This window comes from Cardiocondyla obscurior, linkage group LG26, assembly GCF_019399895.1.
Source record: "Cardiocondyla obscurior isolate alpha-2009 linkage group LG26, Cobs3.1, whole genome shotgun sequence".
Taxonomy (NCBI): Eukaryota; Metazoa; Arthropoda; class Insecta; order Hymenoptera; family Formicidae; genus Cardiocondyla; species Cardiocondyla obscurior.
Window position 1 is genome coordinate 420,211 of NC_091889.1, and position 27,740 is coordinate 447,950.

General features: G+C 34.3%; 1 protein-coding gene across 13 annotated transcripts in view; it reads right to left on the bottom strand.

The window, feature by feature from the left end:
• Sls (sallimus) overlaps positions 1-27,740 on the bottom strand; it is a 111,397-nt gene that overhangs the window by 23,871 nt on the left and 59,786 nt on the right. For 11 of the 13 annotated variants that reach the window (XM_070672498.1, XM_070672502.1, XM_070672501.1 and 8 more), the window contains 14 exons: positions 20,976-27,323; positions 19,939-20,711; positions 19,250-19,709; positions 19,092-19,192; positions 18,926-19,023; positions 18,455-18,675; positions 17,014-17,088; positions 16,619-16,723; positions 15,986-16,394; positions 15,797-15,866; positions 14,895-15,704; positions 14,689-14,755; positions 14,494-14,547; positions 432-13,202 (listed from right to left, as the gene is read on the bottom strand). In XM_070672498.1, the coding sequence (XP_070528599.1) occupies positions 432-13,202; positions 14,494-14,547; positions 14,689-14,755; positions 14,895-15,704; positions 15,797-15,866; positions 15,986-16,394; positions 16,619-16,723; positions 17,014-17,088; positions 18,455-18,675; positions 18,926-19,023; positions 19,092-19,192; positions 19,250-19,709; positions 19,939-20,711; positions 20,976-27,323 (22,362 nt within the window). The remainder of the gene's footprint in view (positions 1-431; positions 13,203-14,493; positions 14,548-14,688; positions 14,756-14,894; positions 15,705-15,796; positions 15,867-15,985; positions 16,395-16,618; positions 16,724-17,013; positions 17,089-18,454; positions 18,676-18,925; positions 19,024-19,091; positions 19,193-19,249; positions 19,710-19,938; positions 20,712-20,975; positions 27,324-27,740) is intronic. The other 2 variants (XM_070672508.1, XM_070672506.1) reach the window with 2 other exon arrangements.

The following is a 27,740-nucleotide window of genomic DNA, read 5'->3' on the forward strand; positions in this document are numbered from 1 at the left end:
ATATTTGTTATTAATAACACATTATTAATTTTTTTTTTATATTTAATGAATACGATGTGTTGCAAAGTAATATGTAATTTTGTTTGTTTGCGTTATTTTATTTGGGTTTAAAGTTGTTATAAAAGAGAGACATATATTGGTACTGTTGATTAATTTTGTACTTACCTTGCATAAATTATTATGAATATTTTAATATTAATCTGTTGATACAGTTAATGATAAATATGACTAATTTGTTTATGTTTTTTTACATATCTGTTTCTTTCTACTCTATTCTATAATTTATTGTAACGCATTTCTATTATGTTCGTATGATACGATTTGTTAGATGTTATTTCGACAATAGTGTTGTAGTGAATTAATTATCTTTAAATGTGACTTCTGAATTGTAAGTTAAATCAATTATGTTATTTTTTTATATGTATACTTACCCGAAACTTTATCCAAGTAGTCGGCTTCAATAGATGTGCTTGCTAACTTTGGTACGATTGGTGAGACGGGTTCGGGCAGATTTGATTCGATTTCAGTAATGTGTTGCAATTCAGTTACTATTATGCCTTGTCGTTCATCTTTTATACTATGCGCTGTTTTACTTTCTGGTTTTAATACATTAAATTCCGATACTACACTCTCTGGAAGAATTTCAGTTTTTAATGCAACTTTTTGATCAATTATATCGGTTTCTGCATTTACTTCTTTAGCAACACCTTTGACAATTTCTTTTGCTTCTTTTTCTGTAGTAGTTATCTGGATAACTTCAACTCCTTCCGACATGCGAAATGATACTTCAGCTGTTGCTTTTGTCGCCGCTTTTTCAGGAATAAAAGAACTTTCGCTTTCGTGAAGAATTGATTCCGTCTGTTCTATGCTTTCATATGGTATTTGTTCGGGTGTTATTTTTCTTATATCAGGCATAATAAATTCTGTCATATCTTTTGATGACGACGATATCATTACGTGTTCTTTTTGAGCAACAGGCATGGTTAACACGCTCTGTTCAGCTGTTTGTTTAGTTATTTCTTCTACATTTTCTATAATTTCTTTCGTTTCCTTTTCTGAGGTAGTCACTTGAATAACTTCGACTCCTTCAGAAACGCGGAATGAAATTTCAGCCGTTGAAACGGTTGATTTTTCATCTGGGATAAGTAAACGTTCGCTTTCATGAGGAATCGATTCAATTTGTTGTATACTTTCAAACGGTATTTGCTCTGGCATTATTTTCATTGTATCAGGTTTTACAGATTCTATAATTTTTTCTGTTGTTGATGAAGGAATTACCTGAGATTTTTCGGCAACGGGCATACTTAATATATTTTGTTCTGCCGTTTGTTTAATTGTTTCATCTAAGCTTTTTAAATCTTCTTTTGTTTCTTTTTCTGTAGCGACTATTTGTACAATTTCAACACCTTCAGAAGTGCGGAATGAAATTTCAGCCGTTGTACTCGGAATCTTTTTATCGGGAAGAAGCATATGTTCGCTTTCGTGAGGAATTGATTCGATTTGCTGTATACTTTCAAATGGTATTTGTTCCGGTATTATTTTCTTTATTTCGGGTTTATCAGATTCAATTATATTTTCTGTTGTCGATGTTATAATTACTTGAGACTGTTCGGCAACAGGCATGCTTAGTATATTTTGTTCCGCTGTCTGTTTAATCGTTTCTTCTAATTGTTTCACAATTTCTTTTGTCTCTTTTTCTGTGGGGACCACTTGAGTAATTTCAACGCTTTCAGAAGTGCGGAATGATACTTCGGCTGTCGTACTTGGTGTCTTTTTATCGGGAATAAGTAAACTTTCACTTTCGTGTGGAATTGATTCGATTTGTTGGATACTCTCGAATGGTATTTGTTCCGGTGTTATTTTCTTTGTTTCGGGCTTAATAATTTCTGACATTTCGTCTGTTGTCGACGACGTAATTACTTCAGACTGTTCTACAATATGCATACCTAGCATGCTCTGCTCGGCGGTATGTTTAGTTGCTTCTTCTGCAAGTTTTATTATTTCTTTTGATTCTTTTTCTGAAACGGTTACTTCAACAATTTCGACTCCTTCGGAAGTGCGGAACGAAATATCAGCTGTTGTACTTGGAGCTTTATCTGGGATAAGTAAACGTTCGCTTTCATGGGGAATTGACTCAATTTGTTGTATACTTTCAAACGGTATTTGCTTTGGCATTATTTTCATTGTATCAGGTTTTACAGATTCTATAATTTTTTCAGTTGTTGATGAAGGAATTACTTGAGATTTTTCCGCAACGGGCATACTTAATATATTTTGTTCTGCCGTTTGTTTAATAGTTTCTTTTAAGCTTTTTAAATCTTCCTTTGTTTCTTTTTCTGTAGCGACTATTTGTACAATTTCAACACCTTCAGAAGTGCGGAATGAAATTTCAGCCGTTGTACTCGGAATCTTTTTATCGGGAAGAAGCATATGTTCGCTTTCGTGAGGAATTGATTCGATTTGCTGTATACTTTCAAATGGTATTTGTTCTGGTATTATTTTCTTTATTTCAGGTTTATCAGACTCAATTATATTTTCTGTCGTCGATGTTATAATTACTTGAGACTGTTCGGCAACAGGCATGCTTAGTATATTTTGTTCCGCTGTTTGTTTAATCGTTTCTTCTAATTGTTTTACAATTTCTTTTGTTTCTTTTTCTGTGTGGACCACTTGAGTAATTTCAATACCTTCAGAAGTGCGAAATGAAACTTCGGCTGTCGTACTTGGTGTTTTTTTATCGGGAATAAGTAAACTTTCACTTTCGTGTGGAATTGATTCGGTTTGTTGAATACTCTCGAATGGTATTTGTTCCGGTGTTATTTTCTTTGTCTCAGGTTTAATAATTTCTGACATTTCGTCTGTTGTCGACGAAGTAATTACTTCTGATTGTTCAACAATCGGCATACCTAACATGCTTTGTTCGGCTGTATATTCAGTTGCATCTTCTAAATCTTTAACGATGTCTTTTATTTCCTTTTCTGTAGCGAGTACTTGTGTAATTTCAACGCCCTCAGATGTACGGAATGAAATTTCGGCTGTTGTACTTGGCGTCTTTTTATCGGGAAGTAATAAACTTTCTTTTTCGTGAAGAATGGATTCAGTTTGTTGTATACTTTCGAACGGTATTTGTTCTGGAATTATACTTTTTATTTCAGGTTGATCTTGTTCTATTATATCTTTTATTCCTGATGCTGTAATTATCTGAGATTTTTCGGCAACGGGCATACTTAATATATTTTGTTCTGCCGTTTGTTTAATTGTTTCATCTAAGCTCTTTAATTCTTCTTTTGTTTCTTTTTCCGAAGCGACTATTTGTACAATTTCAACACCTTCAGAAGTTTGGAAAGAAATATCAGCCGTTGTACTAGTTAATTTTTTATCGGGAAGAAGCATGTGTTCACTCTCGTGAGGAATTGATTCAATTTGCTGTATACTTTCATATGGTATTTGTTCCGGTATTATTTTCTTTGTTTCAGGTTTGACAGTCTCAATTATATTTTCTGTTGTCGATGTTATAATTACTTGAGACTGTTCGGCAACGGGCATACTTAATATATTTTGTTCCGCTGTTTGTTTAATCGTTTCTTCTAATTGTTTTACAATTTCTTTTGTTTCTTTTTCTGTGTGGACCACTTGAGTAATTTCAATGCTTTCAGAAGTGCGGAATGAAACTTCGGCTGTCGTACTTGGTGTCTTTTTATCGGGAATAAGTAAACTTTCACTTTCGTGTGGAATTGATTCGATTTGTTGGATACTCTCGAATGGTATTTGTTCCGGTGTTATTTTCTTTGCCTCAGGCTTAATAATTTCTAACATTTCGTCTGTTGTCGACGACGTAATTACTTCAGACTGTTCAACAATCGGCATACCTAACAAGCTTTGTTCGGCTGTATATTCAGTTGCATCTTCTAAATCTTTTACGATGTCTTTTATTTCCTTTTCTGTAGCGAGTACTTGTGTAATTTCAACGCCCTCAGATGTACGGAATGAAATTTCGGCTGTTGTACTTGGCGTCTTTTTATCGGGAAGTAATAAACTTTCTTTTTCGTGAAGAATTGATTCAGTTTGTTGTATACTTTCGAACGGTATTTGTTCTGGAATTATACTTTTTATTTCAGGTTGATCTTGTTCTATTATATCTTTTATTCCTGATGCTGTAATTACCTGAGATTTTTCTGCAACGGGCATACTTAATATATTTTGTTCTGCCGTTTGTTTAATTGTTTCATCTAAGCTTTTTAAATCTTCCTTTGTTTCTTTTTCTGTAGCAACTATTTGTACAATTTCAATACCTTCAGAAGTGCGGAATGAAATTTCAGCCGTTGTACTCGGAATCTTTTTATCGGGATGAAGCATATGTTCGCTTTCGTGAGGAATTGATTCAGTTTGTTGTATACTTTCAAATGGTATTTGTTCCGGTATTATTTTCTTTATTTCAGGTTTATCAGACTCAATTATATTTTCTGTCGTCGATGTTATAATTACTTGAGACTGTTCGGCAACAGGCATGCTTAGTATATTTTGTTCCGCTGTTTGTTTAATCGTTTCTTCTAATTGTTTTACAATTTCTTTTGTTTCTTTTTCTGTGTGAACCACTTGAGTAATTTCAACGCTTTCAGAAGTGCGGAATGAAACTTCGGCTGTCGTACTTGGTGTCTTTTTGTCGGGAATAAGTAAACTTTCTTTTTCGTGTGGAATTGATTCGATTTGTTGAATACTTTCGAATGGTATTTGTTCCGGTATTATTTTCTTCGTCTCAGGTTTAATAATTTCTGACATTTCGTCTGTTGTCGACGACGTAATTACTTCAGATTGTTCAACAATCGGCATACCTAACATGCTTTGTTCGGCTGTATATTCAGTTGCATCTTCTAAATCTTTTACAATGTCTTTTATTTCTTTTTCTGTAGCGAGTACTTGTGTAATTTCAACGCCCTCAGATGTACGGAATGAAATTTCGGCTGTTGTACGTGGCGTCTTTTTATCGGGAAGTAATAAACTTTCTTTTTCGTGAAGAATTGATTCAGTTTGTTGTATGCTTTCAAACGGTATCTGTTCTGGAATTATACTTTTCGTTTCAGGTTGAATAGATTCTGTCAAATTTTCTGTTATCGATGATATTATTACTTGAGATTTTTCTGCAACACTCATGCTCGGCATGCTCTGTTCAGCTATCTGTTCGTTTGCTATTTCTGTGATTTTTATTTTTTCTGTTTCTTTTTCCGTTGCTGTTACTTGGGTGATTTCGAGTCCTTCGGAAACACTGAATAAAATATCAGCTTTTGTGGTTGGTGTCTTTTTTTCTTGAGGAAGAAAACGTTCGCTTTCGTGAGGAATTGGTTCTGTCTGTTGTATACTTTCGAACGGTATTTGATCTGGTATTATTTTCTTTGTCTCAGGCTTAGTGGACTCTACGATTTCCTCTGTTGTTAACGATGAAAGTACTTGCGATTTTTCGGCAACACACATTCCTATCAAATTTTTTTCGGCTATTTGCTTAAATGGTTCTTCTGGAGTCGGCAAAGTTTTTTCTGCTTCATTACAAGTTACTTCAATAATCGATAATGGCATTAATTCATCTAAATTTGGTTTACCTTTACGCTCATCGGGAATTTGTAATTTTTCGAGGTCGTCGACGTTACTTACTGTTAAAATTTCTGATTTTTCTGCGACTTCTATACCAGATAATTTAGACAAAGCTTTTTGTAATTTTGGAGTTTCTTGTGTTAATAATTCTTGTTCCGTTTCGGTAGAAATTACTTCAGACACTGTAAGGAAACTCATTTCTTCAATATCTAATTTTCCTTTTTGATCATCTTTTTTCTTTAATTCAGGGATTTGTTCTACAGTTGCAGCGGTGATAATTTCAGTTTTTTGAGCTATTTCTCTACCAGTGACACACGATATGGCTGTTTTAGTATCTGGTTTTTCTAAATTTGACAATTGTGCTTCTGCCTCAGTAGATATTATTTCAGAAACCATAAGTGAGGAAAGCTCATCTAATTGTGGTTTAACTTTTTGACTCGCCGGACTTTCTGATTTTGAAATTTCTTCCACATTTGAAAGAGCAAGTATTTGAGATGTTTCCGCTATTTCTCTACCGGACATTACAGTTTTCGCTGTATATTTGTTTGGTGCATCGGAACTCTCGAATATTTCTTCGGCTTCATTAGACATTACTTGTGAAATTGTTAATGGAATTAATTCATCAACTTGTTCGTTACCTTTTTGTTTCTTAAATTCTTCTATGGCCAGCTCGTCGGTTTTAGACATTGTTGTTATTTGAATTGTTTCGGCAACTTCTCTACCAGAAATATTATAATCAGCTTTGCGATCTTTCGGAGTATCTTTACTAATTAATTCGTCTTCATTTTCATTGAAAATAATTTCGGAAACAGTCACAGATGATAATTCTTCAAATTCCGGTTTACCTTTTTGTTCGTATAAATCAATAGGTTTTATGAAATCTTCAGTTGTACTTGCTGTAATTATTTGAAGAATTTCTGTGGCTTCTCTGTCTGTTATAATTGGCTGTGCTTTATGTTGTTTTGGCGTAACATCTTCAGGTAAAATATTTTCAATTTCATTGGAAGTCACTTCAGTAATTAAAACCGTAGTAAGACCTTCAAACTGCGGTTTACCTTTCTGTGTTTCGGGTTGAAATTTGCTTTCGAAAACGTCTTCTTTCTCGGCTGGTGTCGTTTCTGATTTTATTATCGTTTCTACAGTAGTTTGTGTCACAGTTGCTTGAGAAGAAAGTGGTTTTTCCTCACAAAGTTCTCGAGTACTTTGTATACTTTCTACAAAAGAACCTTCGATAGTTTGGAATAAATTAATATCTGTTGTAGCTTTGACCTCATTCTCTTTTACAGCAATATTTAATATTTTTTCTTTGTCTTCGGTAAATGTTTCTGAAACTTGTAATGATTTTATTTCTGTTATATCGATATTTGCTTTCTGTGTTACTGGTTTAAAAAGCTTATCGAAAGTTTCCTCGCTCTCCTCGACAACATTTTCATTTACAATAATACTTTCGAACGTATCTCGAGTCAGCGTAGCAATCTGAGATATTAAATTATCAGTCGGCAATTGTTCAGGTACATCGACTCGTGATTCTACCATTGTGGTCTCTATCATATCGTTTTGTGTAACAAGAGTAGGCACAGCTGTTCGCGACGTTTTTTGTCTTTTTTCTTCTAACGACGCTTCGATTTCTTGAGATGTTACCTCTGTAACAAATATTCCGTGATCTTCTTCGAATATTGGCTTAGCGGTACTAAATATTATTTTTGGATATTTATCAAAATATCCTTCACTTTCTGCACTTGGAACTTCGTGAATAACGATAGGTTGAAATGCATCCTGCTTTACATGAGCTTCTGCTTGTATTTTTTCGAAAGGTTTAACCAAACCAGTATTTTGTTCGATAAATATTTGAGTTTTTTCTGCAATGTCCATACCAGGTTTTGTTAATTTTAATTTTGCTGTGTCTTCTTTATATTTCGGAATATTCATAATTTCTTCTTTGTCTTGTGTTACAATATGATCTACAGTAATACTTTTTCCTTCAACAAAACTAATTTCGGCGCTGTGCTTATCAGACTTGAATTTATCACTAAATATTACACTTTGTTCTTGAGGAATTGTTTCAATTACGTCAATATTTTCCAATGTGGATTGTGTGCTATGTGCCTCACATGTATTCGGTTTTATTGCCGCAAGTAGTTCTCCGAGTCCTTCGCGTAAATTAATTTCTATTTGCTCGGCTACTTCTTTACCCTCCATTAAAAGATTTGCCGCCTCTTCATGAAGTTTCTTTGTAGCAAATTCTCCTTCCACGTCCTGCGCATTAATTGATTCTGTAATTGCAACGACTCTGTTTTCATCTAAAATAATACGTGCTTTTGTTTTTGTCAATGGTGTTTCTTGAATTCTATCCTCTTCTTTCTCCACGAGAACTTGTTCGGTCAATTGCACGGTTTCAAACGGCTTTTGACCAATTAACGCGGTTGCTTTTGTCGGTGCTGTAATTTTGCTCATTTCACTTAAGCTTGAATTTGGAATTATTTCAGATTTCTCGGCGACTTCATGACCGGGAATAATAGTGGAAAGTGCCGAGCGAGGTATATTTTCGCGGAATGTTTCGAGGGGAGCTTCTTTATCTGCGATTTTAATTTCCGTAACCGAAGTAACATGCTTACCCTCTTCGATAGATAATTCTGTTTTATGTGCTTTCGGCACAAATGTTGTTTCGAAGGGTTTTTCTCGATCTTGAGCCATGCTTTCAGTCACTAAGAGACTTTGATATACTTCGTGTGTGGATAGTACTGTTTCGGTATTTGGCTTTTCGATGCTTACTTCTTCTATAGGGTGTTCAATATCTATCGCAGTCGTTTCTGCTATGCTATGTGTAGCATCGATATTGAACGAAGCAGCGTGTTTCTGCGGCTGTTCCTCGGCAATATATGACGATTCTTTATCTGCTGGAGTTACATGCGTTATACTTGCAATTGCTTTCGCTTCTTCCATGTTAATATTAATTGTTTTATTTTTTGGTATTGATACCGGTGTGAAAATCTCTTCTCCTTCTTGAATAACAGGCTGCGTTTCTATTATTGAATTAAAAACTACATGATCGGGAATTGCGCTGGCAGTCAATGGTGCTTCATCAATTGCAATTTCACCGGTACTAAAATTCGCAATTTGCATTGATGTTTCGGCAACACCATGGGTTTCAATTAATGCTTTTTCCGCTGTTTTTGCTTTCGGTATTTCTTTCGATTTATATTCGATTTCTTTATCTTCTGAAATTACTGACGATACTTGTACACTTTGTTCCGTTATCATGGAAAAATCAGCTTGAGCCGTGAATGGTACTGTATCTTTTTCAAGCACAGCTTCTGCCTCCGTTGAATGCATTTCCGTTGCAATTATAGCTTCTAATGGGATACTTGTAAAAGTCGCTGAAATAGAAGTCGGTTTAGTCTCCAGTAATTCTCCAGCGCTAGAATCGGGAATAATTTCACTTTTCTCGGCAATAATGTGCCCAGCGAATTCAATTCCGGCTGTTTTTTCTGCCGGTATTTCGGGAATTTTAAGAACATCTTCTTTTTCTCCTAAAATCTCGGTAGACATTGTGGCGCTGATCATTTCATCGACGGATATTTGCGCCGTGTCGGTCTTAAATGATTTATCTTGAAATTCAATTTCTGTTTCTGTTGCAATAATTTCACTTTGTACAATACTTTCGAATGGCAAACGTTCCTCTTTTGCTGCTGCTTTCGCTGGTGTTTTTACATCAAGGTCTCCTAAATTAAACGCCGGTGTGATTTCAGTAAATTCAGCGATTTTATGCGCGTCAAAACTAGTAGTAATTTTTTCGCCAAGAATTTTCGGTTTTTCTAAATATTCTCGTTCCTTGTCAGACGCGATTGTTTCAATTACTGTTACGCTTGTTTTTTCTTCGAATGATACATCGACCATTTTTTCATCTGGTTTGATAAAATCGAGCATAGGTTTTTCTGAATCACCAGTCGACATTTCGGATGCAACGATACTATGATGCGTGATGTGCTCGGTCGTAGCTGTTACAGGGATCGTTTCTTCGCGTGTGAATTCGCTAATATTATCGGTTGCGGTGACTTCAGCAGCTTCTGCTACGATGTGAGCAGGAATATCTAAAATAGCAGATTTTGATTGCGGTTTTTCCATTTCTGCTAACGTGCTTTCTTTATCACCGGCTGTAATAGAAGAAATAACAAGCCCTTCACCCATTACAAATTCAAGATTAGCTTTCTTTTCTGGCGCTACCGTATGAGGAAAAGGTTTTTCAGTTTCTTTTGTGTGCACTTCTTCAGCGATTACCGTTTCAAATGGCAATAATGTCACTTTAGGACGTACTTCTTGAGTAGATTCAGCAGATATTTCAGTTGGAGCTACGTCGCTAGTAATTTCAAATGTTGATGCTATATTTTGCGTTACTACGTCAATTGTAGCTTTCGCTGTATTCGGTACGTGTTTTTTATCAAACGTATCTTCTTTGTCCTCGGGATGTGTAATTTCGACCGTCAGGCTCTCCCCTTCTTGAAAAGTAATATCAACTTTTTTAATATCAGGTTTTATATCAGTTTCTAAAGGAGATTCTTTCTCGGATACCGATACTTCCATTTGTTGCACAACATCTAATCCATTTTGCAACGGCGTAGCGTTTTCTTGATTCGATTTTTCTTCTTTCAACGTATCTGCAGTACTTGCAAGAATCATTTCTTGTACTTCGGCTATCTTATGGCCTTTAGTTATGTTTAAAGCAACTTTTTGTTCGTTTGGTAAATTTTCTATTTTTAATTCTTCTTCTTTTAATTCCGTCGTTACTTCGGTAACGGTTAAATTTTCAGATTGAGCGCATACCTCAAGTGCGGCATTCTGTTTAATAGGATTTGTATCCGCATCTCTTATTCGTTCTGCTTCACCAACATTTGTCTCAGTAATTATTAATTCTTCCAAAGTTTCTTGTTGTACTATCGCTTTGCTTGATTTCGGTACGTCGCTACTTATTTTTCCAGCGCTTTGTTCCACTAAAATTTCCGCTTTTGACGCAATTACGTGACCAGATACAGACGATTCAACTGTATAAGTTTGTGGTTTAATATCCGGCACGTAAATATTCTCGAGATCATGTGGAATTATTTCTAGGACGTTAGCACCAGGCCTCATTTCCGTAAATTCAATATTTACTACTTTTTCCTCGGGTCTTACATCCGCTTTATAAATATCCTCTTTTTCTGCAGTTTCTTGCATAACAATGCTGACAGTTTCTAAAGTAACGTGAGATGGATTTGCTTTTCCACTTACAGGTTTATCCGTCTCTAAATAATTTTCCGTCGGCGATTCTGTTCTTACTTGTTCGCATACTGGAGCTACTTGCGTTGTAAATTCGGTATTTGCAAATGCACCTTTCATATCTATTTTTTCAAGATATTCAGTTTCTTTTTCTCCTGTTATAATCATTGTGGTATTCAAGCCTTCGATCTGATCCATTGAAATTGTGGCAATTGTTCTCTCAGGACTTTTATTCTTTTTTGCCAGAGCTACATTTTCTGCCGCAACAGTTTCATCTACGATCGTTTCTTGCAAACTAACCGCTTCGATTTTAGCTGTAGCAGTTGATACAGCTTCTTTCGTAATTTCACCTAAATTATTTTCAGGTTGAGTTTCTTGAATTTCAAGACTGACTAATGGATGAGTAGGTACCATTTTGCTGCGATGTGATTCGGGCATTTCGAAGATTTTTAGTTCGGCTTCTTTTTCTATCGAAGTATTCTGTGATATTTCGATACCTCTGACAGCGTCATAAACTGTCTCGATCATATGAATTTCAGGTTTAGCGTCTTCCTTAATGCTATCCTCTCGATCGTGAGTAAATGTTTCAAGAACAGTTTTCGCCTCCGTCAACTGAACGGATATAATACCGCTTTCTGAAACATATTTGAGCACGTCTTTTAAATCTGCAGGATAATCCGCGGTTTGAACCTGAGAAATCAAAATGTGCTCCTCCGGTCTGATCGACGTTTCTGCTAGAACTTTGAGTGGCTTTTGATCGGCGTGATAAGTTCCTTCGGATTCTTGAACAATTGTGTCTGTTACGGAACCAATCTCTAGAGGAGAGATCGATGTAGTGGCTAGTTTAGTAACAGGCTTTTCTTCGGGATGATAATCTTGTTCTTTTTCAGAAATTGTCGTTTCCGTTGTCACAGCTGACGTAATTTCGACAATATTTAAATCAGCCGTAACTTGTTTGCTCTCTTCGATTGTTAAATCGTTTTCTTTTTGTTGAGTATCGGTTGTAGAAATCGTGACTCCTTCGAGAAAAATAACGTTTGGTGTAGCCTCAAATAAATCTGCTTTTCGTTCAGGAATATATTCGCCTTCGCATTCCTGCACGAGATTATGACGAATAACAGCCGTTTCGTTTCCGTAGGAGATTCCGATTTGAGCCGTTTGGCTCGGTGGTAATCTACCGGGGATATACGTTCCTTCTTTTTCGGGCGCGTTCATTTCTTCGGTAACATGTTGTTGTTGCGAAATTACCGTTTCGGTAGCGACTTCGGTAGGTACTATTAATTCTGGATAATATTTTCCTGGTTTATCCTCGGAATAAATTTCTTCAATCATTATCGGTTCCATTGCATTGACGTTAATTCGAGGTTTTGTAAATACCGTTTTTACAGACTCTAATTTATCTTCACTCAAACCTTCTTGTATTTCATAAACCGAAAGTGATATTTGCGGTAAGACGATATCTTCTGCTTGTGCGCTCAAGGGCGCTACAAAATTTTCAGTAGGTATTTCGCTTTGATTAACTATGGTTTCTCTAATAGTCGTGGCTTCCTGCACGGTTATTTGTACGTCTGCCTTTCGACTCGTTTCTGGTTTGATTAAAGTTAAATTCGAGATTCCTTCATCGTGAGCCAGTGTCTCGCTGATAAGCAGACTTTCTTTCGTTATCACAGAAGGGGTAGCTTCGTAAGAAGCAGGTTTGAAAGAGCCGGAAAATTCGTCGGTAGATATATGTGCAGTAGTTTCTGTGGTAGAATAAGGTTCTATAGAAGAGATCGAAATTGATGCTTTACGTTCGACAGGTTTAACATTCGTCACTTCGTCAATTTCTTTTTCGTGTACCGCTATCATTTGTTCCGTTAATGCAACAACAGTGTCCACTGCATATTTCGCTTCTTCCAATTCAGGTTTTCCAGGTGCCTGCTCGACAGTTCGATCTAGTGGTATTATTTGATTTCGTTGACTAGATACATTCATAATTATAGATGGTAATAATTGATCTTTTATTATTTCAAATTCTTCTATCTCTTCCAGTTGTAATTCATCTTCACCGATATTCGATTTTTTTGGCGTTAATGTTTTTCTAATTTTTTCAATCGTCTCTTCTTCTTCCTCTACTTTTATTTGTTCTTTCATGTCTTGCTTTTGCTTACGAATCAATCTGCCTTTCGAGTCCCGCTCGAGTTCAATAATTTCTTCTTCAATTTCTTCCTGTTTCTTTTCTTTCTCGATTTCCTCGACTTCCTCAATTTTTATTAATTGAACCCCCTCTTCCCTATCTTGTGTTGTTTCTTCGATTTGATCTCTTGATTTTCTATCTTTGCGTTTGCGCAATGTTGTGTGTGCCTGCTGTGTGTCCTCGTATTCTGTGGAAAGTATGTGAGAATTTTGTGTCAGACGTGAGTGTTGCGTGATGTTTTAATTTTTGCATTCACTCTCTCTTTCTCTCTTCCTCTTTCTCTCTATCATTTATTTACTCATGTACACTTGATATTTTGCATATTATATTCAATGATTAAAGAGCGTGTTTTTTATTAAGACATGTGCTTAACAAACAAACAAGTCATAGTGTTTGGATTATCAGAAACGTGTAAATGTGCAATTTTATTGTAAGTAAGTTATGACATTATTAATTTTGACTTTCCTTTCCGGCGTGAGAAAAGGCGGAACGTGTGTTTTTCGAGGAAGGCTTTGGAATAATTTTTTTTTTTAGAGTATGGAAAGGGAAAAAAAAAAAAAAAAGGGGAACAGAAATAGGGCGGAAAGTGTGTAGGAACGATTGAGAAGATGTGGAAAAGGAAAAGGGAGGAAGGACGTGAAGGAGAAGAAAAGACATTATTAATTTTATGATTATGTTACATTCCTATATTTCATTTGTGTTGAGCAAAGTATTGGTAACTTACATTTCAAGGCACAATCGTAACGAGTGAGCATCGAGTTGAAAGTTGATATGGAAAATTGTTGATTAAAATGCGATGATAGATATTATGTTAAGGATAAAGAAATAGGATTTATCGTGCGTGGAAAGCATAGCGGCGTAAGCGAAAAAATCGTACAGCTATTATTTGAGCAAGTAAAGCTTCATACATCTGAAAGCATAACAAAACAATAGTTACATCTGTGAACATTATGTTTTAGTATGCATTTTTGTTCCTTTTGTGCACTTTGAACGATAGATAAAAATATTATTTTTAAATTATAAAAAAAAAAACAGCATTGATTTTAATTTTTTAATTTATATTTTCTACAAAAATAATCATAAATAATAATATTTTTGCGTATACTTTTTTTTTACTTTGTTTATTCACCGAATAATATCGGTTTTAAGACGGTTTTAGGATTATTAATTATACATTTCTGACTGTAAAGTACTTCTCGATCAGTTATATTATTTTTTATATGAAATATGCAATAATCTATTTATATATAGACAGTTGAGTCTATTCTGAATCAAATTAATTAAAATTAATATATTATAGCGTTAATTGTTAAATTGTTTGATAAAAGTATAAGAAACAAATTTCAATAGCAACGTTTATTATAGCGAAAAATCTGTCTTTCTTTTTCTCTCTCTCTCTTTCTAGACATATAAATATATATGTATATATAAAGCATAGTAAAAAATGTTTACATGCTTTGAAATTTATTATTTCAAACCTTTAATTTCTCGAACATCTTGTATATTAGTAGAGTGTCTTTCGTCTCTCTCTTCTGCAATCAAATAATATTTATTTTTGTTAAAAAATTAATTATAAAATAATTAAAAATAATTAAAAAATTAAAAATTAAAAGTAATTAAAAAAAAATTAGATTTTGTATAAAATAATCACATAGTCAGCAATTTAAACTTACCCATGAAATGAAGTTCCACTTTACGAACGATATTCACCTTTTCCATAGTATGTTGCTCAGTTTCAATCTAGAAAGAAATACAAAAAAGAAAATTGTTTACTGGAAATATGTTACAACATATGTTGTATATTATAATATTTAATTATTTTAGAAAATACTCAGATTTTTTTCAATTTATCGTATAGAAGTTTCTAACACATATATACCTCAGAAATTTCCGTAACTTCCCAAGCATGTGGTCTAAAATCTTCCGGAGCAAAGTGTGTAATGACTTCTTCTACGGTTGCATGCTGTAGTTCGACCATTCTCATAAAAGCACGAAAACCGACTGTTGCTGCAACGAAACTCTCGTCGGTCGTTGTTTCCTCGGCAAGTACTTGAGTAATCAAAGGACCGTGGCCCTTTCTTTCCACCAACTGTACCAATGCATTCTGCGCATCTGGTGTTTTTAAAGCAGGAAAGATCTCAGTCCGGTAAAGACATTCGTTGATTTCATTAATGGAAACACCTTGTCGAACCAAATAGCCGATTGTTGCAAGTTCTCGAAGAGGAGATTCTCCTGGGCCAAATTCTTTCGCATCAAGTACTTCCATTATCTCATTAACTTCCCGAGCTATATTTTCTTTTTGTCGCTCTACAATTTCTTTTACAGTAACTTCTTCTTTAATTTTTTCCGCCTTTATCTTTTTTACTTTCTTGTGCTTTGTTTCTACACGTTTCGTTTCTTGCACGCTAGCTTCTGTACGTGCTTCGGAAATCGAAACTTTCTCTAAACTTTCCGAAGTAATTTGAGCTTGATCGAGTTTCGTTTCGACAGTGAAATCGGGAGCAATATCTTGACTTGTGATTTCAGATACGACGACACTTTCTCGTTCTTCGACAATTTGTTTTGCACGTTCTTCGACTTTAGGTACGACGTATTCTCGTGGTTTTTGATCATCAATTTTCTTCAAAGATGCTACCGCTTCGGTTACAATTGGCTCTTGTATCGGCACCACTCTTCGTGCTCTAGAAACCTAAAATACGTAAAATCAAATTATTATTTTTGAAATTTTATAAGAAACATAATTTTGATATAATACTTTAGAAACCGTAAATCTCATAATACCTCTTCGGGTTTATCTTCTATTAACTCTGTAGTTTCTAACAGTTGAGTTTCTTTAACATCGACGATGCCTCTGTAAAATACAAAATTATAATTTATAATTAAAGCAAAAAAAATTATAATTTATAATTAAAGCAAATAAAAAATTTAAATGCAGAATATTAATAAAAACATGAATGTAGCATTACTAACTTTTCTTCTATTTGTTCTTTCGGAATAAGTTTCTCCTCGCAAATTTCTTCTTTCTCAATTTTGACACGTTCGGCTTTTATTTTTTCTTTAATTTCCTTTGCTTTCTTTAGTTCGGGTTTTTTCTTTTTGTGCGGTTTCTCCTCAGGTTTTTTCAGTTTTACATCTAATTTATCTTCCTCTTTAATTACATCTTCTGGCATTACCCGTGATTCGGTGATAGTATCGATATTCAGTTTTGCTTTCGTTATTATCATACCAATTTCATTGGTAGCTTTGCAAACATACGTGGCGTCATCCTCTTTGGTAGTTTGTTTGATCGTTAGAGTAGTTTTATTTTCTTCATCAAATATTTTTACTTTTACATTTTCCGTATTCATTATAAGTTTATCGTTCTTGTACCAAACAACATCTAGAAATGAAAGAAATAATTAATTGAAAAACAATTACAACTAATGTGATCTGCACGCCAACACAATCAAACCAGAGCGATTTAATTAAGTCGCGCGACGAGAACTGTCCATCAAAAAAATTTATTGGACGTTGCGCATCGTGCACGATGTTAATCGGATTATTATGCAAAGAGTCTAAATAAAAAAATTTAATTTTACAATATTTTACATTTTTAATAATTACCTGGTTTGGGGTTACCAGAATAGATACATTCAAACACAGCAATATCTCCTTCTTTCACATAGATGTCTGTTATTTCTTGAGAAAATCGTGGGATGGCTTGTGTAGCTAAAATATCATTAAATTACGATAAAAACTTTTGCAACAAAATAATTTATATTTAATTTTATTATATTAAATTTATATTCAATTTTATTATATTAAATTTATATTAAATTTTATTTATTAATGTTACTGGCACAAATTTTGAATAATTTAAAATTCTTGATTACACGTTACACAAACTTTTTTAAAGTCACAAAAATATTCGAGCTGTCGAAGGTAGAGAAAATTAATAACATGCTCAAGTAACAATACATACGTCTATGATTTTATTAAATAGCAAATATGAGTTTTACCTCTTAAAGCTTCTTGCATTTTTTCCATCTGTGTAACCCACTCCGGTTTTCGGTACTCTTTTGTGCCGAGTATACCTAATTGTCAAAATTAATATAAGAAACATAACAAATGTATTACGAATCTCTCTGATCTTACGAGTATTTTATTAAAATAATTTAAATAAGATCAAAGAGATTTGTAAACTTATTTAAAGTATATTAAAAAACATGTAAAAAAAAAAAACAGAAAACTATAAATTCAGAATAATGCAAGTGTCGATAATGTTGATTGATGTAATGGAATATAGGATAATGATTGGATTTTTATCAGGATATTTTACTGCTTCGATGACGCTCCTCTAATTGAAATCGTAGCTGAAACGAATTTGGCTTAACTAGATTAGCTTTTGAAGTTTATAAACATATATATATTCGTCTACATTGAAAGATAATTCTACCCGAGTGGAAATTGATTCCCACCGTTATCTAATAATTAATTTGTTAATTAATGATTCATCTCGTGGCTGTCTAGCAAAACTGTCCAGCACCGAGTTAGAAAAGCTAGATATCTAAACGTTTTTCGCCGCGTGCTAATTTACTGTTGTGTGTTGACCTTACGCAATTCTCGCTCGACTGACGAGACAGCTCGGCGCCGGGTTCGCTGACCGCCGCGGTAGTGTGAGTACGTCCGTGTGTCAACATCTGGCCGGCAGCTGTCGCGCTTCAAGTTCGCAAGGTGGAGGACGCGCGGGCGGCGGACGGCGAGAATCGGTTTGCCCGGCGAATTCGGCAGTCGAGCGTAGCGGAAAATCATCGGCCGGCAGGTCTCGCGCTCCAAATTCGCAAGGTGGAGGACGCGCGGGCGGCGGACGGCGAGAATCGGTTTGCCCGGCGAATTCGGCAGTCGAGCGTTGCGGAAAATTATCGGCCGGCAGGTCCTCGCGCTCCAAGTTCGCAAGGTGGAGGACGCGCGGGCGGCGGACGGCGAGAATCGGTTTGCCCGGCGAATTCGGCAGTCGAGCGTTGCGGAAAATTATCGGCCGGCAGGTCCTCGCGCTCCAAGTTCGCAAGGTGGAGGACGCGCGGGCAGCGGACGGCGAGAATCGTTTTGCCCGGCGAATTCGGTAGTTGAGCGTTGCGGAAAATTATCGGCCGGCAAGTCCTCGCGCTCCAAGTTCGCAAGGTGAAGGACGCGCGGGCGGCGGACGGCGAGAATCAGTTTGTCCGACGAATTCGGCAGTCGAACGAGCGCTGCGTAAGGTTCGCACGCAACAATAAACTAATACACGCGATCTAATCAGATCAGCTAGATAAATTTCCACTCGGGTGGTTGCAACTCATTTCACTGAATAATGTAGACGAGTACAAATCCCCATAAAATATATTAGTCGAATAAGCTACAAGTAGAATGGTCATTTAGCGTAGACTCGATATAATGGATCTATAGAAAAGAAAATATTACCTTCTACTGACAAATATGCTGTCGTAGTCGATACACCAAGTGGATTATGAGCTTCAAATGTAATCTCGCCAGTGTCATCGGGATAAGTTTCAGCAATCGTTAATACTGACGTACCATCTTCAAATTCTTCAATTTGAAATTCTTGTGACGTGACTATTTCCTTGCCTTGTTTATACCATTTTCCTTTTGGTTTTGGTTTGCCTTTTATTTTCACTTCCAATCTAAATTAAAAAAAAAAAAATTGACAATTTTTTTCCTCGCATACATACGTGTAAACGTTATACAGAGTATTAAAAATAAAATTGTCATAACGAAATTATTTAATAGAAAAAGGCGGAATTAACGACGGCAGTAGTAAATAATCTACTTTTAATTTTCGTTATAACACTTTTGTTTTTAGCACACTGCATGTGTATACATATTATTCATGTTCAGCATAATTATAATTTATCAAATATATTTTAAACGTACCTAGTTAATTCCCCATCTTTGGTTGGAATTAACTGAGGAAGCGCCTTAACGATCTCTGGTGCAGATTCTTCTATATCCGTATCGAAAATAGGAGTTTCCTAAAAATAAAATAAATTTTAATAACTCATTATTATTTATTAAATACATCGTTGATTTTTTCACTTACTTTTGGAGATAAGAGATCTTCTTCCGACCCACTTTGTCCTGTAGTGAGAGATGTCGCGACTATTGAAGATGCAATTTCCGAATCAGGCACGTATTCGTAAGCTGAAAATAAATTATGTAAAACATCAGCTTTTTATTTATATGAATTGAGTAATATACCTTCGACAACAAGCGATGACGTGCAAACGGTTTCGCCAACAAAATTTACAGCCCGACAAGTATATTCGCCAGCATCTTCTGGAAATACTTCGGTAATAGCTAAGCTACAAACACCCTCTGTATCCTGAACAATTGTAATTTCTTTGCCTTCTTTAATTGGCTTATCATTGTGATACCACTCTACTCTAGGCGTTGGTTTTCCTTCTACGACACAGGTTAAATTAACACTTTCGCCATCCATAACTTTTACGGGTGACAGTCTCTTGACGAACGTTGGTGAAATTAATTCAACTGCCTCCTCCCATGTTACGTCCGTTAAATTAACGGTGGCCGTACAAGTGACCGATCCACCAACATTTTCAGCACGACATGTATAATTTCCAATCGATTCCGGCGTTATTTCTTTCACCATTAAGATCGATCGATTTTCTTGTGTTACGATTCTTACTTGCGGCGTCGACTGTAATATAATGTAAAATAAAGTTTTATTAATTTCTTCTTTATTTTACATAATAAATTCTTTTATTATGTATATAAATTTAATATAATTATAAAATATATTATAAATTAGAAAAAAAGAATAATGAAATATAATAATAAAAAAATATAATTATGTTTATAAAATTACAAAAAAAAATTTTATATATAAGAATTAAAGATTTATTTTTGACAAGAATTTAAAATAGTACCTCAAGAGGTTTGGTTTCGTGAAACCATTGAAAGGATGCTGCTGGATATGCTTCAACTCGTGTTTCCATGATAACAACTTCTCCTTCTGCAACAAATTGAGGCTGGATAGGTTCCACAAATTTTGGTGCTTTGACTTCGTTTATAATATCCTTGCGTTCTTTAACGGCAACGGAGCTCGAACTTCTCGCTTCCCCGGCTTCATTTTGAACTCTTATTTCATATTTGCCACTGTCCTTGTTTGTTACTTCTGTTATATTTAATTCGGTTGTGCTTTCGTAGATATCTATCTTGCGTTTGTCAGTCGGTGTAATTTCAATACCATTGCGGAACCATTTAACTTCTGGTTTCGGTACACCCTCGAAATCGGCTAAAAGCTGCAGAGGCTTTCCTCGCTCAGTTATCAAGGCAGATAAGGGCCGAGTAATTCGTGGTGCTTGGAGAACAAGTGGTTTACTTACTTTAACGATGTTACTGATTACTAAATTAGCTCTACATTCAGCGCGACCGTATTTATTAATAGCACGAACACGATAAATTGTTTCATCTTCAGGCAATGGTTCTAAAAGTTTTAATTTAGCTTCTCCAGTTGTTGGATTGAAAATCATTTCAGTTCTTTCGTTTGGTTTTATTTCTTTTTCACCGCGATACCATTTCACTTCAGGTACTGGCGTGCCGGTTACGACACATTCTAATAAAGCAGGTGTATGCTCTTCAATCATTAACGGCTTAATCGGTGTAGAAAAATGTGGCGCTATACCTTCTTCTTCTTTTTCTAGAAAAAAAAAGTAATATGTAATATATGTAATTACTTAAAAACATAACGTAATATTTATGATTGACGCATGCCATGAGTATATATATCGTAATTTTTTTTTTATTTTGCAAGTTTTTAATAATTATTATAAAATAGTAAGATAATATTATTGACACATGCTATGAGTATATATATCGTAATTTTTTTTTTATTTTGCAAGTTTTTAATAATTTTTATAAAATAGTAAGATTATATCATTAATGAAAATATTTGAAATATTACCAAATATCACAAGATTGACGGTGGATGTTGCCACACCAGCCGGATTAGACGCTCTACAAGAATACATTCCAGCATCTTCTTCTTTTACTTTTGTAATTTCTAAAGTTGCCGTTGTTTCAAATATCGTCATAGTATATTTTTCACTTGCATGGAGTTCTTGTTCGTTTTTATACCAAGAAATTTCAGGGAAAGGATTCCCTATTACGGTACATGTAAATTTGGCAGGTTTTTTCAACTCTGTAATAACAGGTTGTAATTTTTGGATAAATCTTGGAGCAACAGTTTTATCTCTATCTGTAATAGATATATCAACCTGAGTACGTTGTTTACGTTTTTTCTTACGATCTTCTGTTTGAGTGATTTCTGTTTTAATTTGTGATTTTATATCCCTCTCGATTTCCTTCTTTTTAACATCAGTAATTATTTGTTCAGGTATTTTTTCTATTATTTTAGATTTTGTTTCAATCAATTCATTGACTTCCTCTTTTTTTTCTAAAGTTTCGGTTATTTGTTCCGTAAACTTTATGGGTTCTAATTCGAAAACTTCGTCATCTTTAATAATTACTTTCATTTCTTTTTCTCTACTTATTACTTTTACTTTAACATCCTCAGGTAATTTTTTAATAATAGGCTTTGATACAACTGTTTTTTGTTCTTCTTCGATTATTTCATCTTCTGTACGTAATGATTCAGGTATTATCTCTTTTTCTGTTATATCCCGAATATTTTCGGCTGTAATTATCATTGTTTCTTTTTCTTCATAAATTTCAGTAACAGATTCATCTTGATCTATTGGTACTATCGTAACTTCATCCTTAAAATCAACGACTTTTTTCGTTTTTTTTCCACGCCGCCAAGGAACTCCTGTTGTTTCTATTGCTTTATCTTCAATAGGCTTATCAATTATTTCTGTTACTATTTCAGATACTAGTTGTGGTTCTTGTGATTCCTCTTTTGTTACAGGCTTAATTTTCTCTTTTTTCACTGGTTTCAAAGTAATTTCAGTTTTTGATTCTTCGTCTTTAGGAAGCCGTTTAACAGGTTTTAACGCAACTTGCTCGGGTTTCGGTTCTTCGGGCTTTTCAACTTTTTTAACAGGTTTTAATTTAACTTCTTCCGGTTTTTCATCAATTTTTTCTTTTTCAACAGGTTTCAACGTAATTTCTTCTTTTGATTCTTCGTCCTTAGGAAGCCGTTTAACAGGCTTAAGCACAACTTGCTCGGGTTTCGGTTCTTCGGGCTTTTCTATTTTTCTAACAGGTTTTAATTTAACTTCTTCCGGTGCTTCTTCAATTCTTTCTTTTTTCACAGGTTTCAAAGTAATTTCCTCTTTTGATTCTTCGTCCTTAGAAAGCCGTTTAACAGGCTTAAGCACAACTTGCTCGGGTTTCGGTTCTTCGGGCTTTTCAATTTTTTTAACAGGTTTTAATTTAACTTCCTCCGGTTTTTCATCAATTTTTTCTTTTTCCACAGGTTTTAAAGTAATTTCTTCTTTTGATTCTTCGTCTTTAGGAAGTCGTTTAACAGGTTTAAGCACAACTTGCTCGGGTTTTGGTTCTTCGGGCTTTTCAATTTTTCTAACAGGTTTTAATTTAACTTCCTCCGGTTTTTCATCAATTTTTTCTTTCTCTACAGGTTTTAACGTAATTTCCTCTTGCGATTCTTTGTCCTTAGGAAGCCGTTTAACAGGCTTAAGCGCAACTTGCTCGGGTTTCGGTTCTTCGGGTTTTTCAATTTTTCTAAAAGGCTTTAATTTAATTTCTTCTGGCTTTTCTTCTACTGATTCTTTCTTTATTGGTTTCAAATTAATTTCCTCTTTTGATTCTTCGTCCTTAGGAAGCCGTTTAACAGGCTTAAGCACAACTTGCTCGGGTTTCGGTTCTTCGGGTTTTTGAATTTTTCTAAAAGGCTTTAATTTAATTTCTTCTGGTTTTTCTTCTACTGGTTCTTTCTTTATTGGTTTCAAAGTAATTTCCTCTTTTGATTCTTCGTCTTTGGGAAGCCGTCTAACAGGTTTTAGTACAACTTGCTCGGGTTTCGATTCTTCTGGTTTTTCGATTCTTCTAACAGGCTTTAATTTAATTTCCTCTGGTTTTTCGTCAATTTTTTCTTTTTCCACAGGTTTCAACGTAATTTCTTCTTTTGATTCTTCGTCTTTAGGAAGCCGTTTAACAGGTTTAAGCACAACTTGCTCGGGTTTCGGTTCTTCTGGTTTTTCGATTCTTTTAAAAGGCTTTAATTTAACTTCTTCCGGTTTTTCATCAATTTTTTCTTTTTCCACAGGTTTTAAAGTAATTTCCTCTTTTAATTCTTCATCCTTAGGAAGTCTTCTAACAGGTTTAAGCACAACTTGCTCGGGTTTCGGTTCTTCGGGCTTTTCGATTCTTCTAACAGGCTTTAATTTAACTTCCTCCGGTTTTTTATCAATTTTTTCTTTTTCCACCGGTTTCAAAGTAATTTCATCTTTTGATTCTTCGTCTTTGGGAAGCCGTTTAACAGGTTTAAGCACAACTTGCTCGGGTTTAGGTTCTTCGGGCTTTTCGATTCTTCTAACAGGCTTTAATTTAACTTCCTCTGGTTTTTCATCAATTTTTTCTTTTTCGACAGGTTTTAAAGTAATTTCCTCTTTTGATTCTTCGTCTTTGGGAAGCCGTCTAACAGGTTTTAGTACAACTTGCTCGGGTTTCGGTTCTTCTGGTTTTTCGATTCTTCTAACAGGCTTTAATTTAACTTCCTCCAGTTTTTCATCAATTTTTTCTTTCTCTACAGGTTTTAACGTAATTTCCTCTTTTGATTCTTCATTCTTAGGAAGTCTTCTAACAGGTTTTAGCACAACTTGCTCGGGTTTCGGTTCTTCGGGCTTTTCGATTCTTCTAACAGGCTTTAATTTAACTTCCTCCGGTTTTTTATCAATTTTTTCTTTTTCCACCGGTTTCAAAGTAATTTCATCTTTTGATTCTTCGTCTTTGGGAAGCCTTTTAACAGGTTTAAGCACAACTTGCTCGGGTTTAGGTTCTTCGGGCTTTTCGATTCTTCTAACAGGTTTTAATTTAACTTCCTCCGGTTTTTCATCAATTTTTTCTTTTTCCACAGGTTTTAAAGTAATTTCTTCTTTTGATTCTTCGTCTTTAGGAAGTCGTTTAACAGGTTTAAGCACAACTTGCTCGGGTTTTGGTTCTTCGGGCTTTTCAATTTTTCTAACAGGTTTTAATTTAACTTCCTCCGGTTTTTCATCAATTTTTTCTTTCTCTACAGGTTTTAACGTAATTTCCTCTTTTGATTCTTCATCCTTAGGAAGTCTTCTAACAGGTTTTAGCACAACTTGCTCGGGTTTTGGTTCTTCGGGTTTTTCAATTTTTCTAAAAGGCTTTAATTTAATTTCTTCTGGCTTTTCTTCTACTGGTTCTTTCTTTATTGGTTTCAACGTAATTTCCTCTTTTGATTCTTCGTCTTTGGGAAGCCGTCTAACAGGTTTTAGTACAACTTGCTCGGGTTTTGGTTCTTCTGGTTTTTCGATTCTTCTAACAGGCTTTAATTTAACTTCCTCCGGTTTTTCGTCAACTTTTTCTTTTTCCACAGGTTTCAAAGTAATTTCCTCTTTTGATTCTTCATCCTTAGGAAGTCGTCTAACAGGTTTTAGTACAACTTGCTCGGGTTTCGGTTCTTCTGGTTTTTCGATTCTTCTAACAGGCTTTAATTTAACTTCCTCCGGTTTTTTATCAATTTTTTCTTTTTCCACCGGTTTCAAAGTAATTTCTTCTTTTGATTCTTCGTCTTTCGGAAGCCGTCTAACAGGTTTTAGTACAACTTGCTCGGGTTTCGGTTCTTCTGGTTTTTCGATTCTTCTAACAGGCTTTAATTTAACTTCCTCCGGTTTTTCGTCAATTTTTTCTTTTTTTACAGGTTTTAACGTAATTTCTTCTTTTGATTCTTCGTCTTTGGGAAGCCGTTTAACAGGTTTAAGCATAACTTGCTCGGGTTTCGGTTCTTCTGGTTTTTCGATTTTTCTAAAAGGCTTTAATATAACTTCTTCCGGTTTTTCATCAATTTTTTCTTTTTCTATAGGTTTTAACGTAATTTCCTCTTTCGATTCTTCATCTTTAGGAAGTCTTCTAACAGGTTTAAGCACAACTTGCTCGGGTTTTGGTTCTTCGGGTTTTTCGATTTTTCTAACGGGCTTTAATTTAACTTCTTGTGGTTTTTCTTCTATTTGTTTCAATGTAATTTCTTTTTTTGATTGTTCAGTTTGGTCTAATTTTTTACCACGCCTCCATGGGACATCAACTTTTTTTGTATCATCTTTGTTAATACTTTCAGATTTTATTTTATCAGTTTCTATTTCCGTAACATTTTGAATAGATGATTTTGGTTTACGACGCCATGGAGCTTCTGAAATCTCGATTGGTTGATCTTCCGATTTAATTTCAGGTGTAGTTATACGTGATGGTTTTATTTTTTCAGCTTCAGTTCTTTCTTTTGTTTTTTTACCTCTAACCCATGGTACTGGTATGTCTTTATTTTTAGATTCTTCGATTACATCTTCATCTCTGTCAAATTTAAGGATCGTAATATCTTGTTGTTCCACATATGGTCTAATATCAGATTCTTTTTTACTTTTTATTTTTTTAGTAGAATCGACATCTTTCATCATTTGGACTGAAATTTTTTCCTCTTCTTCGTAATATGGTACAGTTTGTTCTTTAATCAAGTCTTTTCTTTTTATCTCAACATGTTTTAAATCTGTTATCTCCGTTAATTCCGTTTTTGGTATTGTTTTTTCTACTTTTAAAGTTGGTTTTAATGTAACTTCTTCAAGAGTTTCTTTATGTATTTCTTTTAATTCTGGTTTTGTTTTCTTTAAAATAATTTTTTCATCTATCCAAGTTTTGGCCTGTGGCTTTTCTTGTATTTCATCCTGCTTCTTTAACTTTGTATCAATTGTAGTTTCACGTTCGGATGCAATTTTAAGTAAAGTAGTACTTTCATCCTCTTCGTATGTTTCAATGTTTTTAATATCACGTTTTTCTTCCTGTGCTAATTTTTTGCTTATATCAGATTTTGTTTTAGTATCTTCATGTACTTTTTCTGAAACTTGAAGTAACGAAGTGTCTTCTTGTTCAACGTATTCAGCACTTTTTACTATTTCCTCAATATGTGGTTTTTCTTTTGTAACAGGTTTCAAGTCTATTTTTTCTGTACTTGGTTTTGTAATAATTGATTTAGTAATTTTAGACGGTTTTAATTCTACTATTTCTACCGTTTCTTTTTCGATTTCTTTTTGGATAGGTTTAGATTTTCTTAAAATAATTTTTTCTTCTGTCCATGGCTTTGATTTATCTACTTTTTCTACAGTAATTTCCTCCACGTCTTTGCTTGCTCTTCTTACTTTTTTATCTTTAGAATCATAAATTTGTATAGTTTCTACCGAAGTTCCTTCAGAAATTTCTTCCGTTTCTTCTTTCGAAATTGATTTTAGATCTATTTTTTCCACTGTTGGTTTCACAAGATCTTTTTTTACTATTTGTGATGGTTTTAATGAAACGCTTTCGAGCATTTCCTTAGGTATTTCTTTTCTTTCTAGTTTTGCTTTTTTCAACGTAATTTTTTCTTCCGTCCAAGGTATGGATTGTTCCGTTTTTTCCGTGACAATCTTTTCTTTTCTTGATTTTTGTATATCCTCATCCTTTGAAATTGCAAGCAAAGAAATGTCCTCTTGCTCAGAAAATTTAATTTTTTCTACATTGTCTTTAGAATCTATTTTTGTCTGTTTTTTTGATGTAGTTTCATCTAAACGACGTGATGTTTTTAACAGCGTGGTATCCACTTCCTCTTTGTAAAATTCAGTCGCATTGTCATCGCTAACATGTTCTTCAGTTGTTATACTTTTCGTTGTCTCTTTAGGCACGGATTTCAGTTTAACGGTTTCTAAAGAAGGTTTAGATATATCTTTTTTTTGTATCTTAGTTGGTTTCAATTCAACTTCTTCTAACTTTTCTGCCGTTACGTCTTTGGTAATTTGAGGAGTTTTTTTCAAAGTTACTTCTTCTTCAGTCCAAGGTTTTATTTGACTCTCGAAAGCTCGAAGTTTATCCAAAGAAGAATCTCTTGATTTTGTTTGTACTTTTCGCCACGGAAGAGAATCGCGAATTAAAGATCGGGGCTGAACGCGCTCTTTTCGCCAAGGCAATGATTCATCGCCAGGTTGAAGCTGTACTTCGAGGGGTAAATTATTTTCGTCAAGGGCTAAAGATTTTAAAAATATATTTTCTTTTAAACCTTGATGAAGTTTTGCATCTTCGATACTGGTACCTGTTTCCGCAGGCACCGCAAAAGTGGCTTCTTTTCTCTCTGTAAATTATAGAGAATTGTTTAATTTTTTTCTGATTGTTTTTTTTATACCGTATGTATATATTAAATTTAAAAAAAATTTTATATATGAATATTATACGAATAATACTATTAAATTAAAATTAAAAAAAAAATCTATTTGCAAATTTAATAATAATTTGTCAATCTTTTAACTTTAGTATTATAAATCAATTTATTATGTAATTTTACATGTATTTAATTACGTTTATAAATTTGTTTTTCTAATTGATAACAAAAAGCAGATTTTAATAGAATTAAATTTTAGATGTAAAATGATCGAACTGTTTTGCCAAAAAACTGACCTTGAATAAGTATTATCCGAGTTATTAATATATATTATACAATTCGTCAAAACTATATTTAACTTAACGTCTGTTTTCTTTCTTAACATTGAAA